Raw genomic sequence first — 16,144 nt, forward strand, 5'->3', positions numbered from 1 at the left:
ATTTTCATGTTATGATAATGGTACAAGCAAGGGAAAGATTTTCATGTTATGATAATGGTACAAGCAAGGTGAAAGATTTTCATGTTATGATAATGGTACAAGCAAGGGGAAAGATTTTCATGTTATGATAATGGTACAAGCAAGGGGAAAGATTTTCATGTTATGATAATGGTACAAGCAAGGGAAGATTTTCATGTTATGATAATAGTAGAAGCAAGGGAAGATTTTCATGTTATGATAATGGTACAAGCAAGGGGAAAGATTTTCATGTTATGATAATGGTACAAGCATGGGGAAAGATTTTCATGTTATGATAATGGTACAAGCAAGGGGAAAGATTTTCATGTTATGATAATGGTACAAGCATGGGGAAAGATTTTCATGTTATGATAATGGTACAAGCAAGGGAAGATTTTCATGTTATGATAATGGTACAAGCAAGGGGAAAGATTTTCATGTTATAATGGTACAAGCAAGGGGAAAGATTTTCATGTTATGATAATGGTACAAGCAAGGGGAAAGATTTTCATGTTATGATAATGGTACAAGCAAGGGGAAAGATTTTCATGTTATGATAATGGTACAAGCAAGGGGAAAGATTTTCATGTTATGATAATGGTACAAGCAAGGGAATATTTTCATGTTATGATAATAGTAGAAGCAAGGGAAGATTTTCATGTTATGATAATGGTACAAGCGAGGGAAGATTTTCATGTTATGATAATGGTACAAGCAGGGGAAAGATTTTCATGTCATGATAATAGTACAAGCAGCGGGAAAGATGTTATGTTATGATAATGAAGAAATTTTGTTTTCCATTCTCAGCCTGCTTCTGCTAGAGGAATTGGGATCAAAGTTATTGGCAAGTGGAACCAAATTCCAAGACGGAAACCTGTTATTGTCCAGAGGTAAATTGATTAAAATACTTTTGCATTATAATGCTGTCCATGGGAACATTAGGGTAGACTGCTGATAGTGAGTCCACTTTATAATGAAGTTCATGAGACAGCACTCATTATAATGCTATCCATGGGAACATTAGGGTAGACTGCTGATAGTGAGTCCACTTTATAATGAAGTTCATGAGACAGCACTCATTATAATGCTATCCATGGGAACATTAGGGTAGACTGCTGATAGTGAGTCCACTTTATAATGAAGTTAACGAGACAGCATTCATTATAATGCTATCCATGGGAACATTAGGGTAGACTGCTGATAGTGAGTCCACTTTATAATGAAGTTCATGAGACAGCACTCATTATAACGCTATCCATGGGAAACATGAAGTCCACAGCCATACATTGAGACAACTTTACAATGGAGTACTTGATGCAGTACTCCCTCCTTATGATGCTGTCCATGGAAGCCATAGAGTATACTGCCTTATGGTGAGACTGCCTAAGAATGAAGTACATTATACAGTACTCCCTTATTATAATGCTGTCTATAAGAACCATGCCTTATAATGATGTATATAAAATAATTCTACTGCTGATTAATAAAATGGGATTCATGAACTTTGTAATAAAGATGGGCCTTAAATTGATTGTTATAATAACTGGTCTTCCACTGTCTTCATTAGAGTCATTAAAGTGCATTGTGTTATAACTGAGACTGCTCTAATCAAGACCCTGGAGTGGTCCTATGGCACTCATCTTTACAGATCACTCTCACATTTCACCTTGGTCCATGTGAATTCCATTTTCAGCTCAACTGGGTCCCCATGTGGCCAAGTGGTCTAAGATGCTCGACATTGCAGATCACTGACATCTCACTTCTGACCTTGTAGGTTCAAATCTTGGCTTGGGTAACATGGGATTGTGAGAAAACTTGCCAGTAGTTTCAAGTCTGGGGTTTTTCAGGGTTCTTCCTTTACCAAATATACTGGCCACCATGTATAGTCTATGTTGTGCTGAATTGCCCCCCCCCCCCAGCTCAACCAGTAGTGTGGATATGTAAGTTTGTCATTAGCTTTCCATGGGTAAGTGATTCTTTCTCCACTGGATATACTGGCCACTATGCATAGCCTATAATGTACTGAAAATGGCATTAAAAGTCCACTAACTGCTCTAATCCTTCTTTTCCTAAGATCTGACCATCTACAATCCATATTTTTGACTTAAATTTTCTTAGGATTTTATAACAACCACTTTGCTAGTTACCACTTTCCAATATATTTCATGAATAATCATTGCAAACCTCAATCTTTAGGCCAGAGATGGATGTTGAAAATGCCAGATTGGCAAACGTTTCATTTCCTTTTTGAATCAGATTTTACAGCTGATTCAGAATTGCAGCACATCCAATACACTTTAGTTATCCTCCTGGATAAGTCAGTTTGACCTCCTTATGTGAGATTTAAAGACTGAAACAGAATTAGAAATAGAGTATAATATTGAGAAGATCTGAGTAAAGTTTGATTTGAAACTTTTTTTTGTCAAAATCTGAAGGAATTTTGGTCTCATTTTGACTTTGCCATGCTCATGCATCCTTTAACAAGGGTTTCTTCAATTATGTCATATTGGTTTGTGCATCTTTGAAAGTACTGTTCTAAACACACCAACAACTTTCTCAGTTGAAATGACCATTTGTTTCTTCACTTTACATAAAATGTTTAACATAACATATTGTAGTTTCTTTTTTCCTTTTTAAGATTTCAACTTCCTTTTGGAAAGGCAGTACTATGTGGCTTTATCCTTTCATTAAGAAATATTTCCTTACAAGTACGAGTTACATTGAGCAAGGGAGACAACTCACCATGAACTGGAATACATTTAAATGCAGTTATTGTAAGCTTTGTTACAATCTTTTAATGTAGTTTATATTGTAAAAAAAAATAATTCACATTTAATTATGTACATCATATTTTATCGTATTAACATTGTAACTTTATTGCAATTTTATTTCAGATATTTGTCACGACCCTACCTTATCAATGACAGCAAGTTTGACATGCGAGTGTATGTTTATGTCAGTTGCTATGATCCTTTGAGGCTGTATGTGTATGAAGATGGTCTGGCAAGATTTGCTTCCATGAAGTAAGTAATTTATTTATTATAATCATTGTAAAAATAAGAATTAATTTTTAGTCTACTTACATTTCTAGAGCAGTATGTTTTCATACTATATCAGAAATCCAATTAAAGCATTAGTGGCCTTATGTCTTTATATCACATGGGGGATATATAGTTAAGAACATTTTAGTCACAGCATTATTTGTTACATAAAACTATTTTTGTTTGTTGGACAAGATAAGCTTGGGACAATTATTCTTCATTGTTTCAACTCAGTACAGCAATAGAATCACCATCTGTCACTGTTGTATTCCTAAGTACAAGTTTGCTCAATCAAAAGAACTTGTTTTGCATCACAACAATACAACTCATTCCACTTTTGACAATTTTAATTCCAAAATCCAATGAGTTCATCTTGCAAGGTGATAATAGGATTTGATGCAAGTAAAAACATCAACCCATTGGCTGAAACAAAAAAGATAGCATCACAATATAATTGATATAAAATATAGATTATGATAAAAATAAACATGTTTATCCAGTCTCTGTACCTTTGTAGGTTTTAAATGACAACATAAAATGTTATATCTGATATGAGAATCTTCAGAGATGAACTTTATTGTTGTAATGAGAATTGGCATTTTGTAGTAGTTCATGTGTTGGTATATTGTATCGCTATGAGAATAGGTATTGTGTAGTAGTTCATGTTTTGGTATATTGTATCACTATGAGAATAGGTATTGTGGAGTAGTTCATGTGTTGGTATATTGTATCACTATGAGAATAGGTATTGTGTAGTAGTTCATGTTTTGGTATATTGTATCGCTATGAGAATAGGTATTGTGTAGTAGTTAATGTTTTGGTATATTGTATCACTATGAGAATAGGTATTGTGTAGTAGTTAATGTTTTGGTATATTGTATCGCTATGAGAATAGGTATTGTGTAGTAGTTCATGTTTTGGTATATTGTATCGCTATGAGAATAGGTATTGTGTAGTAGTTCATGTTTTGGTATATTGTATCGCTATGAGAATAGGTATTGTGTAGTAGTTCATGTTTTGGTATATTGTATCACTATGAGAATAGGTATTGTGTAGTAGTTAATGTTTTGGTATATTGTATCGCTATGAGAATAGGTATTGTGTAGTAGTTCATGTTTTGGTATATTGTATCGCTATGAGAATAGGTATTGTGTAGTAGTTAATGTTTTGGTATATTGTATCACTATGAGAATAGGTATTGTGTAGTAGTTAATGTTTTGGTATATTGTATCACTATGAGAATAGGTATTGTGTAGTAGTTCATGTTTTGGTATATTGTATCGCTATGAGAATAGGTATTGTGTAGTAGTTAATGTATTGGTGAATTGTATGGTAATGAGAATTGGCATTATGTAGTAGTCCACATGTTGGTGAATTGTATTGAGAAGTGGCATTATGTAGTGTTCATGTATTGGTGAATTGTATCATAATGAGAATTGGCATTATGTAGTGTTCATGTGATGGTGAATTGTATTGAGAATTGGCATTATGTAGTGTTCATGTGATGGTAAATTGTATTGTATTGAGAAGTGGCATTGTGTAGTGTTCAAGTGATGAATTGTGTTGTATTGAGAACTGGCATTATGTAGTGTTCATGTGATGGTGAATTGTATTGTATTGAGAATTGGCATTATGTAGTCGTTCACATATTGGTGAATTGTATTGTATTGAGAAATGGCATTGTTTTGTGTTCAAGTGATGGTGAATTGTATTGTAATGAGAATTGGCATTATGTAGGGTTCGTGTGATGGTGAATCATATTGTAATGAGAATTGGCATTATGTGGTGTTCATGTGATTGTGAATTGTATTGTAATGACAATTGGCATTATGTCGTGTTCATGTGTTGGTGAATTGTATTGATAATTGGCATTGTGTAGTGTTCATGTGTTGGTGAATTGTATTGTAATGAGAATTGGCATTGTGTAGTGTTCATGTATTGGTGAATTGTATTGATAATTGGCATTGTGTAGTGTTCATGTGTTGGTGAATTGTATTGTATTGAAGTTGGCATTGTGTAGTAGTTCACATGTTGGTGAATTGTATTGTAATGAGAATATGCATTGTGTATTGTTCACGTGTTGGTGAATTGTATTGTAATGAGAATTGGCATTGTGTAGTGTTCATGTGTTGGTGAATTGTACTGAAAATTGGCATTGTGTAGTGTTCATGTGTTGATGAATTGTAATAAGAATTGGCATTGTGTAGTGTTCATGTATTGGTGAATGGTATTGATAATTGGCATTGTGTAATGTTCATGTGTTGGTGAATTGTATTGTAATGAGAGTTGGCATTATGTAGTAGTTCACATGTTGGTGAATTGTATTGTAATGAGAATTGTCATTATGAAGTGTTTATGTGTTGGCGAATTGTATTGTATTGAGAATAGGCATTATGTAGTGTTCATGTTTTGGTGAATGGTATTGTAATGAGAATTGGCAGTATCTATTGGTATATATTTGCTGGTGAACTGTTGATGTAATTAGAACTGGTAGTATGTAGTAGTTCATGTGCTGGTGAACTATTTGTTATAATGAGTATTGGCAGACTGGTGAACTGTTATAATGAGTATTGGCAGACTGGTGAACTGTTATAATGAGTACTGGCAGCCTGGTGAACAGTTATAATGAGTATTGATAGACTGGTGAACAGTTATAATGAGTACTGGCAGCCTGGTGAACAGTTATAATGAGTATTGGTAGACTGGTGAACAGTTATAATGAGTATTGGTAGACTGGTGAACTGTTATAATGAGGATCTAGAAGACTGTTGCCTGGCCAACTGTTTTTGTAATGAGAATCAGCAGTATGTAGGTGTTCATGTACTGGTGAATGTTGTTGTTATAAATAGAATCAGCCATATGTAGGTGTTCATTGTTCATGTAGTGGTGAATGTTGTTATAAATAGAATCAGCTGTATGGAGCTGTTCATGTAGTGTTGAATGTTGTTATAAATAGAATCAGCCATATGTAGGTGTTCATGTAGTGATGAATGTTGTTATAAATAGAATCAGCCATATGTAGGTGTTCATCTATTGTTGAATGTTGTTGTTATAAATAGAATCAGCTGTATGTAGGTGTTCATGTAGTGTTGAATGTTGTTATAAATAGAATCAGCCATATGTAGGTATTCATGTAGTGATGAATGTTGTTGTTATAAATAGAATCAGCTGTATGTAGGTGTTCATGTAGTGTTGAATGTTATTATAAATAGAATCAGCCATATATAGGTGTTCATGTGGTGGTGAATGTTATAAATAGAATCAGCTGTATGTAGGTGTTCATGTAGTGTTGAATGTTGTTATAAATAGAATCAGCTGCATGTAGGTGTTCATGTAGTGGTGAATGTTGTTATAAATAAAATCAGCTGTATGTAGGTGTTCATGTAGAATTGAATGTTGTTGTTATAAATAGAATTAGCCGTATGTAAGTGTTCATGTAGTGGTGAATGTTGTTATAAATAGAATCAGCCGTATGTAGGTTTTCATTTAGTGATGAATGTTCTTATAAATAGAGTCAGCCATATGTAGGTGTTCATGTAGTGATGAATGTTGTTGCTATAAATAGAATCAGCCATATGTAGGTGTTCATGTAGTGCTAATGTTGTTGCTATAAATAGAATCAGCTGTATGTAGGTGTTCGTGTAGTGATGAATGTTGTTGCTATAAATAGAACCAGCCGTATGTAGGTGTTCATGTAGTGATGAATGTTGTTGCTATAAATAGAATCAGCTGTATGCAGGTGTTCATGTAGTGGTGAATGTTGTTGTTATAAATATAATCAGCTGTATGTAGGTGTTCATGTAGTGTTGAATGTTGTTGTTATAAATAGAATTAGCCGTATGTAAGTGTTCATGTAGTGGTGAATGTTGTTGTTTTAAATAGAATCAGCCATATGTAGGTGTTCGTGTAGTGGTGAATGTTGTTGTTATAAATAGAATTAGCAGTATGCATTAATGTGTTCGTGAGCTGTGTTGTAATAAGAATTGGAAGTGTGCAGTAATTCTTGTGTTGCTTTAAAATCGTAGGTTAAAAGTATTATTCTTTTATGAAAAGACCTATGAATATGTAACATTTGTCATTTCAAACACAAGTTTTTCTTGACTGTATAGATGATTGATGTAGTTTTTAAAAAGATGCAGACCTGTTTACTCTGTACATTTTATACCATATTTCTTTTTTATCTGTAGAGATATTTGCACAATGCTTTTATTTAACCATGTTTTATCAGCTATTCATTTGGGATATATCTGTTATGCCATCAAGGCTTTTTTTAATAGGCTGTGTAAATATTCAGAAGTTTGTAATATGAGATGAAGTCAGACCACATTCCCCATTTACCATGTATTTTAAGAATTTTATTAAATAAAATTACCTTTATATTTTATTTATAAAGTTTTAAAGAAAATTGTTCCATGTTTATTTATTATCTTTTATCTTGTGTTATTTCTTGTAAAATTTATTTGGATGGGTTTATCTTCCTAAAGTTTCTGTTCAGATTTTCATGTTTACACTCTTAGAATGTTACCTTTATTTGGCATCATTTAGCCATTATTGTGCTGTCATGCAGTTAAACACCAATACATGCATATATTCCACTCAAATACATGGGAAATTATGATTTATTTATTATTCAGAAAATGAATACTGACTTGTTATATTGATAAAAAAACATCTAATAGTTAAAACCAACATCTGAATCAATCTTGACATAAGTAGTTGTTGTTGTAGGGTTTAACGCCATTTTTCAGCACACGAGATGCTATACATGGCGGCCAGTATTAAAGGTGGAGGAAGAACTTGGGGGAAAACCCAGGAGAGAACCACTGACCCACGAGAAGATACTGGCAAGCTTTCTCATATACCCACATTGGCTGAATCCGAGACTCGAACCCATGCAGACAGAGGTGAGATGTCAGTGATCCATAATGGAGAGCGCTTTAGACCACTCGGCCACTTGGGGCCCCTTGACATAAGTTAACCACTATGTAATGCAGAGACAGTTTATTAAACACAGCAACCTTATGCTTTTCACATGGAACACACGTCTGTGTGCTTCCACCAGCATATAGAAATATTAAGATAAGATAAAAATTAATTATTTCAGACTGCATAGTCCATACATCTCAATGAAAATATAGATATAAAGTAAAAACATTGTAAACATAAAAGATCATATATATATCTTATTAACAACTATACGGATACATCTACAACAATGAACTGTACCCTGCATTGTTAAGTATCAAATTATGTAGCGCATTTAGCTCATTAACCCCTGGAGGATTTTGTTGTTTTTGCCTGATATGCGAGTAGGAAACACATTTTGTGGGATATTTCTGAAGACAACCTAATACATCGACTTCCAAAAAACATTGTTTTTCATTGGCGATTTGCTTGCGCATGAGCAGAAGGGTAAAAGTTGGAGGTTTTTTTTTGCTTAACAGACACATTGGTTTCGTATCAAGACCACTCTTTATTCCAAATGCCCATCTGATACTACTTTTTGCAAAGGTTCACCTGTCTGTGTGCAGTTGAGACCAGTCTGCCTTAGATCTGAGGCCAAAAAGTCTGTAAATCCGGACACAAAATTGGATTCCGACCATGGGCAAGTTTTGGGTGGAAAAAAAAATTGATCCAAAATACTGGGTTTTTCCCTCTCTATTTTGTAGTGCAACTAGAACGTCAAGATTATTTGGTATCATTGTAGAGCTACATCTGTCGACCTTTCTATACTACCACCCACTTTTATCAAACATGACCTTGACACAACAGAGCTCGGCAGTAGGCTACAACCTCCTGCTGCATAAACGTGGCGCCAGGGGTTAATGAGTTAAAGAGTAATTTGTTCCAACGACTAATAATACAAGGATTTAAATGAATATCATACTTATGCAGAGATTTCAATATACAGTTCTTACTATTAGATATTCTTGTCATCATTGAGAATACATACTTTCTCATTACTTCATCAAAACTGAATACATTATGATTTACAAACATGTTGGAGGCACTGTTCCATCTTGGATGGCCTAATAGAAAACAAAGACTATTATTATAACCAATAACTAGTTTTCTTTTATACATTCACTAAAGTTTGTCCACAGTGGAGCACAGTACATAGTGCAGCAATAAGATTTGAACAATCTAATTTTGATATTCAGTGAACAGTTCTTAAATGTATGTGGAAGCATGTTTGTTCAAGTACACAAAAATCTATAATGTCTCATCATATCTTCATTATATGACTGATTGAATTGTAAAATATGACCCAAATACGTATAATTGTTGACAGTGTAAAAGCATTGCCATTAAAATGTACAGGGGAAAGAGATGGTAATTTGAAAGTAGTTGACTGAAAGATCGTGCATATTGATTTTTGTGTATAATAGATGATATCAATGCTATCTTTTATCTTGTATTATTTCTTGTTACATTTATTTGGACGGTTTTATCTTCCTAAATTTTCTGTTCAGTTTTTCATGTTATATTCATTTTCATTATACAGTGTGACCCCGCTATAGCATGCTCCATTATAACACAGATTTGGATATAACAAGATTGTGGTGTGGCTCCCAAAATTTCGTATACATGTATTTTTCTTGGACATGAAAAAAAAAATCTTTTTTAAAAGTACAAAAAAACTTAACGAAAAATGTAACAAGTTTATTGTCATTTTGGGGAAGAGATCGCATATGAATAGTACAAGACAATCATGGCATGGCTCCTGAAATTTTATATGTATTTTTCTCATACGTGAAAAAAAATAGCTTTTTCTTCTTAAAAGTACGAAAAAATAACGTGTAAAAAGAATTTTCAGCGATAGCAGAGGGCTTTGCCAAAGCCACAAATTACAATTTTTTTCCTTATTGGTGGCAAAATATAGCGTCTAGTGATTTTTTTATTTATTTGGGACATTGTTTTCTGCTTAAACCTGTATATACAACCATTGGTTTGGAGTGGAGAAACTCAGAGGCCCCATGAAAGGGAACCACAAACTTGATATAAAATGCATTGAAATTTATCTATTGTAACATAAGCAAATTCATTTTCCATATTGACAAACCATAGTAACAGTGCATTGCTATATCATAATCCGCTTATGTTGACATCTGGCATGAGTACTGTATATTGTGAGATCTCCACTTTTTCTGTTTAAATTTCTGGCATGCGGAGATCAACCGGACGAGGCACTATCTCATAATCTGTCTTTTGTCGGATTTTTGGCTGCTCGCTAGTAATTAATATATTTACATAGACTGACATATATATGTGGATGGTAAATAAAATTCCTGTTCTTTTCACTCAGGATTAAATCCAACAGAAGACTCACAATTTTGTGTAGTCATCCCTGTCATCAAACCAGAACACCTGTGTCTGACGCATGAGTGGAAGGGAGCATCATTCTGCTACCACAAATGTCAAAATAAAACAAACAAAAAAAAAACAAGCAATAAAAATAAAAATCTTGTTTGTTGGTCTTTTCAGTAGGCAGAGAGGAACAGTAATTACAATGGACCAAACGATGGCCAATTCCTTTTTTAAAAATGTACCCAGATAAAATAGTTTGTTGAAATTTAAAAGAAAACAGATTACCTTTGAAGCACCGATTGTTATGAAAATGAACTAGGCAAAGGAAGAAAGAAAGAAAATCAGTCTCAGTCATGCATTACAATTATTTGATGTTGCCGCCACAATAACAATATGGGCATTTGTTTCATTCTCAAAAGCTGTCCTTTAGCAGTGACTTCAATAATGCATGCACCCTTCATCAAAGAAAACCAACTACAATCTTCAATAAAAACAATGAACCCTTCTTCAAAGGAAGTCAGTACCAAGTGTAAATAAAAGCAATAGATTCTGATGGGTTGTTTCATTTTCCAACCTGACTGGAACATGTTTACTGTGCCATGGAAGTTTCCTTTTTGCAGGATAAAATATTTATACTTATGAACGCTACCAAATGCGTCTTAAAACGCAAACTAACTTTTGCCAGCTTGGGACATACATTATTCGTTACGTGATTGTGCTATTTTTTCCACAGAATTTAGACCTATATGACCTGTGACAAAATTATTGACTATCTTAAATCTGTGTGTATGCATATTTTTGATGGAATTACTTGTATTTTGGATTCAGTGTATGTGATGAGATTTGCGGGCGAGTACACAGTCTTGATATTATTCATGCTATACATGAGATCATTTATATATAAACAGTATACTCATATATGTACCAATGTGTGGTTTTATGAATAAAGTAAAATATTATACATGCCTTCTCTGTTTTCACTATAGGTGTATTTCTCATTTAATATGCATGCCAATGAAGCACATATTTTCGAGCCTGCATTTATTACCTAACTCCACCCCACTCCTGCAATATTTTTGGGGTACATGCATCATTTTCTTCAGCTAGCTGACCTGGTTGCTTATAACATGTTTCTGTCTATAACACGGTTGGGTTCTATGGCTCCCAACTACTGTGTTATAACAGGATCACACTGTATACCTTGTTCACTTATTCATATCAACTGGTCAGTTGACATTTCTTCAAATTAGAATATTCTGTCATGATAGCATATTTGTAGATCTTGTCTTATCAAAAATCTGTCTAAAATGGACACTAAAGAAATTTTTTCACTTTTATGTGAAATTGTTTACTTCTTTGTTATTATAAGCCAGTATTTTATGAAAGAAGTACAGCAATCATATCAGAAGGATTAAAGATTAACCTTCATGTTTAAGAGGCTAAACATTAAGGTCTTGATTAATAGGCATACATAATTTACCTTTCAGATATTCTTCCTCAATGAAGAGTCTGAACAACAAATTCATGCATCTTACTAACTACAGTGTCAACAAGAAAAATGCTGATTATCAAGCCAACGCAGATGAAAATATTTGCCAGGGACACAAGTGGTATGTTTGTGACAGGTTTAATTGCAGTCTTCGTTATGTTTGTATAGCATAAGTTATGGTGTGATCTCATGTCCATAATTTGTCATTCATCATCTGTCAATCTGGGAGTCACATTTGTTCAGTAGACAGCATCAGACTCAGTCCAAAGATTGTGGGTTTCAATACCTGCCCAGGCCACTCTGGGTTAGCTGCCTTCGGGTGTTCTTGTAAAACAGACTATGCTTCCATTTCCTTGTATGATATAGCCATGATAAATGTGCGGTTAAAACCAACAAAAACAAAATCGTCTATCAGTCTATTCATCACCTGTTCTTTTTCATCTTCTTACACAAGACAAATTATGATAAGTCTTGGTAGGAATATTCCTTAGTATATGCTTTACCAGCATTATATCCGAGAAAGCTATACTAGCAGTATTATGGCTTTGCTAGCCACCAGTTGTAAATCCTGTTTTTATCTCCTTGTCGGTATTGTTAGAGCCAGGCTTAACGAGCAACCAAATGTAAATCCTATTTTTAACTCCTTGTCCAGATTGTCTAAGCCAGGTATAACTAGCAACAAAATGTAAATCCTATTTTGATCTCCTCGTCCAGATTGTCAAAGCCAGGTATAACTAGCAACCAAATGTAAATCCTATTTTGATCTCCTCGTCCAGATAGTCTGAGCCAGGCTTAACTAGCAACCAAATGTAAATCCTATTTTGAACTCCTTGTCCAGATTGTCTGAGCTAGGCTTAATTAGCTACCAAATGTAAATCCTATTTTGATCTCCTCATCCAGATAGTCTGAGCTAGGCTTAACTAGCTACCAAATGTAAATCCTATTTTGAACTCCTTGTCCAGATAGTCTGAGCTAGGCTTAACTAGCTACCAAATGTAAATCCTCTTTTGATCTCCTTGTCCAGATAGTCTGAGCTAGGCTTAACTAGCTACCAAATGTAAATCCTATTTTGATCTCCTTGTCCAGATTGTCTGAGCCAGGCTTAACTAGCTACCAAATGTAAATCCTCTTTTGATCTCCTTGTCGAGATAGTCTGAGCTAGGCTTAGCTAGCTACCAAATGTAAATCCAATTTTGAACTCCTTGTCCAGATAGTCTGAGCTAGGTTTAACTAGCTACCAAATGTAAATCCTCTTTTGATCTCCTTGTCCAGATAGTCTGAGCTAGGCTTAACTAGCTACCAAATGTAAATCCTCTTTTGATCTCCTTGTCCAGATAGTCTGAGCTAGGCTTAACTAGCAACCAAATGTAAATCCTCTTTTGATCTCCTTGTCCAGATTGTCTGAGCTAGGCTTAATGAGCAACCAAATGTAAATCAGATTTTGAACTCCTTGTCCAGATTTTCTGAGCCAGGCTTAAATCTTGCAGTCAGTAAACATTAGTTTTTCAGTTATGTCGTTTCCTTTGATTTCAGTTGGGCCTAGATTACATGTATGTAGTTTTTGGTTCTAATTGGGGCCTGGATTACATGTATGTTGTTTTTGGTTCTAATAGGGGTCTGGTTTAAATGTATGTTGTTTAAAGGTTTTGTATGTGCCAACACACTGATACACCAAACATGGTGTGAGGAACTGATGCTAGGACTAACATTGGCAAAGTAAGGAGTCTGGGACAATCAATCAGTTGTAAGATTTTGGGAGGTCCAGAGATTCTGATAATGGACTTTCACCTCTGCACTATATTATGGTTTGGAACTGTAAAAGTTTACATTCCTAGGAAAGCATAATTACCAAATATTTACATCGAATAGTTATGAATACTCTATCTACATAGAACAGTTATGACTGCTCTGTTTATATAGAATAGTTATGAATGCTTTATTTACATAGAATAGTTATGAATACTCTGCTTAGAATAGTTATGACTACTCTATTTACATAGAATAGTTATGAATACTCTGCTTAGAATAGTTATGAATACTCCATGTATATAGAATAGTTATGAATACTCTATATACATAGAATAGTTATGAATACTCTATTAACATAGAATAGTTATGAGTAATCTATGATAAATGTCTTGCCTGCGACGTCAGCAACCTGCCCTTTCATTTTGTTAGTTGGATATATCCAGCAAACATTTGGCATTTTGCAAGCTCTGGTATGAATGTTTCTTAGGAAATGTTGCACCAGAATTGCATCAGAAGTGGCCTTTCTAGCAACAGTGTGGTTCCCATATCAACCAGAAAAATGTTTGGTGGTCACATTATCCAAAGTAGCTGCTGCTGTATGCAGTGAAAAAGACAAAAAAATAAGCTTCTTTAAACAATTTCTTTTTTAAAAACGTAACTTTCCTAAATTTAATAAATGTATCAGAAAACATTTAGAAGCAGGAAAAGAACAACCTACAGCTCTTTTTACTGCTGCCAGATGCAAATTTTTTATATCCATCATTGTCTGCATCTGTGTTCTGTTTGAACTGAAATTTTGCACATGCAGTTATCTTTCAACATTGGGCAAAATTTGAAGATGAAATTAAGGAAAGTAAAAAAAATGTTAACATTCAGGTCAGTCAGAGCATTGATGTATGGACAGATGTACAGACAGACAGACATGCACACATATGCCACAATCATCAATATGTCACACTTTTTCCAAAAAAGATTTGACCAAAACATTTAGGATTCCACAAGAGAATGCTTCCTTTTAGTTGTTTTACCATAATTTCTTTCTTGATTCCATCCCAAAATGTTTATTGCACTATTAGCCATGTAAACTATATCAGTCCATCAAACACCTTTTTTTTCCCAATCAAAAACTATGATAGTTCTAGAACTTTGAGCATCTTAATCTCATGTCCTTATTGTTGAATTCATTAGAAAATATATACTTTGAATTTCTGTTAGTTGGTCTAGAGCCTGGATTAGAGTTTTGAGCACAGAGCCTGGATTAGAGTTCTGAGCGCCAGAATATTTTTTTAAAAAGGAGCCAGATCAGGTTTATACTTTGATTTTTAGTAGACAGCAAAACCTTTTGTCTAGACTTGAATTTGGTACACTATGGCCAGCAAGCTATAATTAACATTTTATCTAGACTTGAATTTGGTACACTATGGCCGGCAAGCTATAATTAATCTTTTATCTAGACTTGAATTTGGTACACTATGGCCAGCAAGCTATAATTAACCTTTTATCTAGACTTGAATTTGGTACACTATGGCCAGCAAGCTATAATTAACCTTTTATCTAGACTTGAATTTGGTACACTATGGCCAGCAAGCTATAATTAACCTTTTATCTGGACTTGAATTTGGTACACTATGGCCAGCAAGCTATACTTAAAAGTAGAAAATTTACTGTTATTGACTACATTGAAATTTGCCTGTTATTGACTGTATTGAAATTTGCCTGTTATTGACTACATTGAAATTTGCCTATTATTGACTACATTGTATATTGTTTTCTATTCATACTTCAGGAGCCTTAAAGCTCTATGGAATTACATGAAGAGACAGGGCATCAACACTGCTGCCATCTGGGAGAACGTCAAAGACCTTATTGTAAAGACTATTATCTGGTAAGATATTATCTTAGGGCATGGAGTGGGGGTGGCAGATGGGTTGGGTTGTGTGTTACTGCAAGAGAGACAGACGGATGGACTAAGCAGTTTGATGTAATTTACAAATTACTGAAAGATAAGAAGGGAGACAGTATTGAATTTGTTGTAATGTATCTCACAGAGGTCTTGTATCATTTGTAAGGAAATAATGAAGGCATTCTAATTCACAAAAGACTTTTATTTTCATGTCTCTTCTTCATTATAAATTTTACCATGAATGTCTGATAGCGTACTAGAAAATAAATGCAAGAAAGTAAAAAAAACATGAATGTCATACAGTGTAAGGACTGGCTTGTTATTTGGGCATACCACATAAAGAAAGTCTAGGGTTGTAATCTGTCATTCCTCCATAGTTTGTCAAGCATCACCTGACCTGTACAGGCAGCGAGAGCATCACCTGACCTGTATAGGCAGCGAGAGCATCACCTGACCTGTATAGGCAGCGAGAGCATCACCTGACCTGTATAGGCAGTGAGAGCATCACCTGACCTGTACAGGCAGCGAGAGCATCACCTGACCTGTATAGGCAGTGAGAGCATCACCTGACCTGTATAGGCAGTGAGAGCATCACCTTACTTGTATAGGCAGTGAGAGCATCACCTGACCTGTACA

The 16,144-nt window shown here is 34.4% G+C and overlaps 1 protein-coding gene across 1 annotated transcript in view; it reads left to right on the plus strand.

The window, feature by feature from the left end:
* LOC149779413 (uncharacterized) overlaps positions 1–16,144 on the plus strand; it is a 142,304-nt gene that overhangs the window by 73,529 nt on the left and 52,631 nt on the right. Inside the window, exons 8-11 of the mRNA XM_089940073.1 lie at positions 826–908; positions 2,913–3,041; positions 11,855–11,977; positions 15,392–15,490. Of these exons, the coding sequence (XP_089796199.1) occupies positions 826–908; positions 2,913–3,041; positions 11,855–11,977; positions 15,392–15,490 (434 nt within the window). The remainder of the gene's footprint in view (positions 1–825; positions 909–2,912; positions 3,042–11,854; positions 11,978–15,391; positions 15,491–16,144) is intronic.

This window comes from Sinohyriopsis cumingii, chromosome 17 (assembly GCF_028554795.1).
Source record: "Sinohyriopsis cumingii isolate HCF-2022 chromosome 17, ASM2855479v2, whole genome shotgun sequence".
Taxonomy (NCBI): Eukaryota; Metazoa; Mollusca; class Bivalvia; order Unionida; family Unionidae; genus Sinohyriopsis; species Sinohyriopsis cumingii.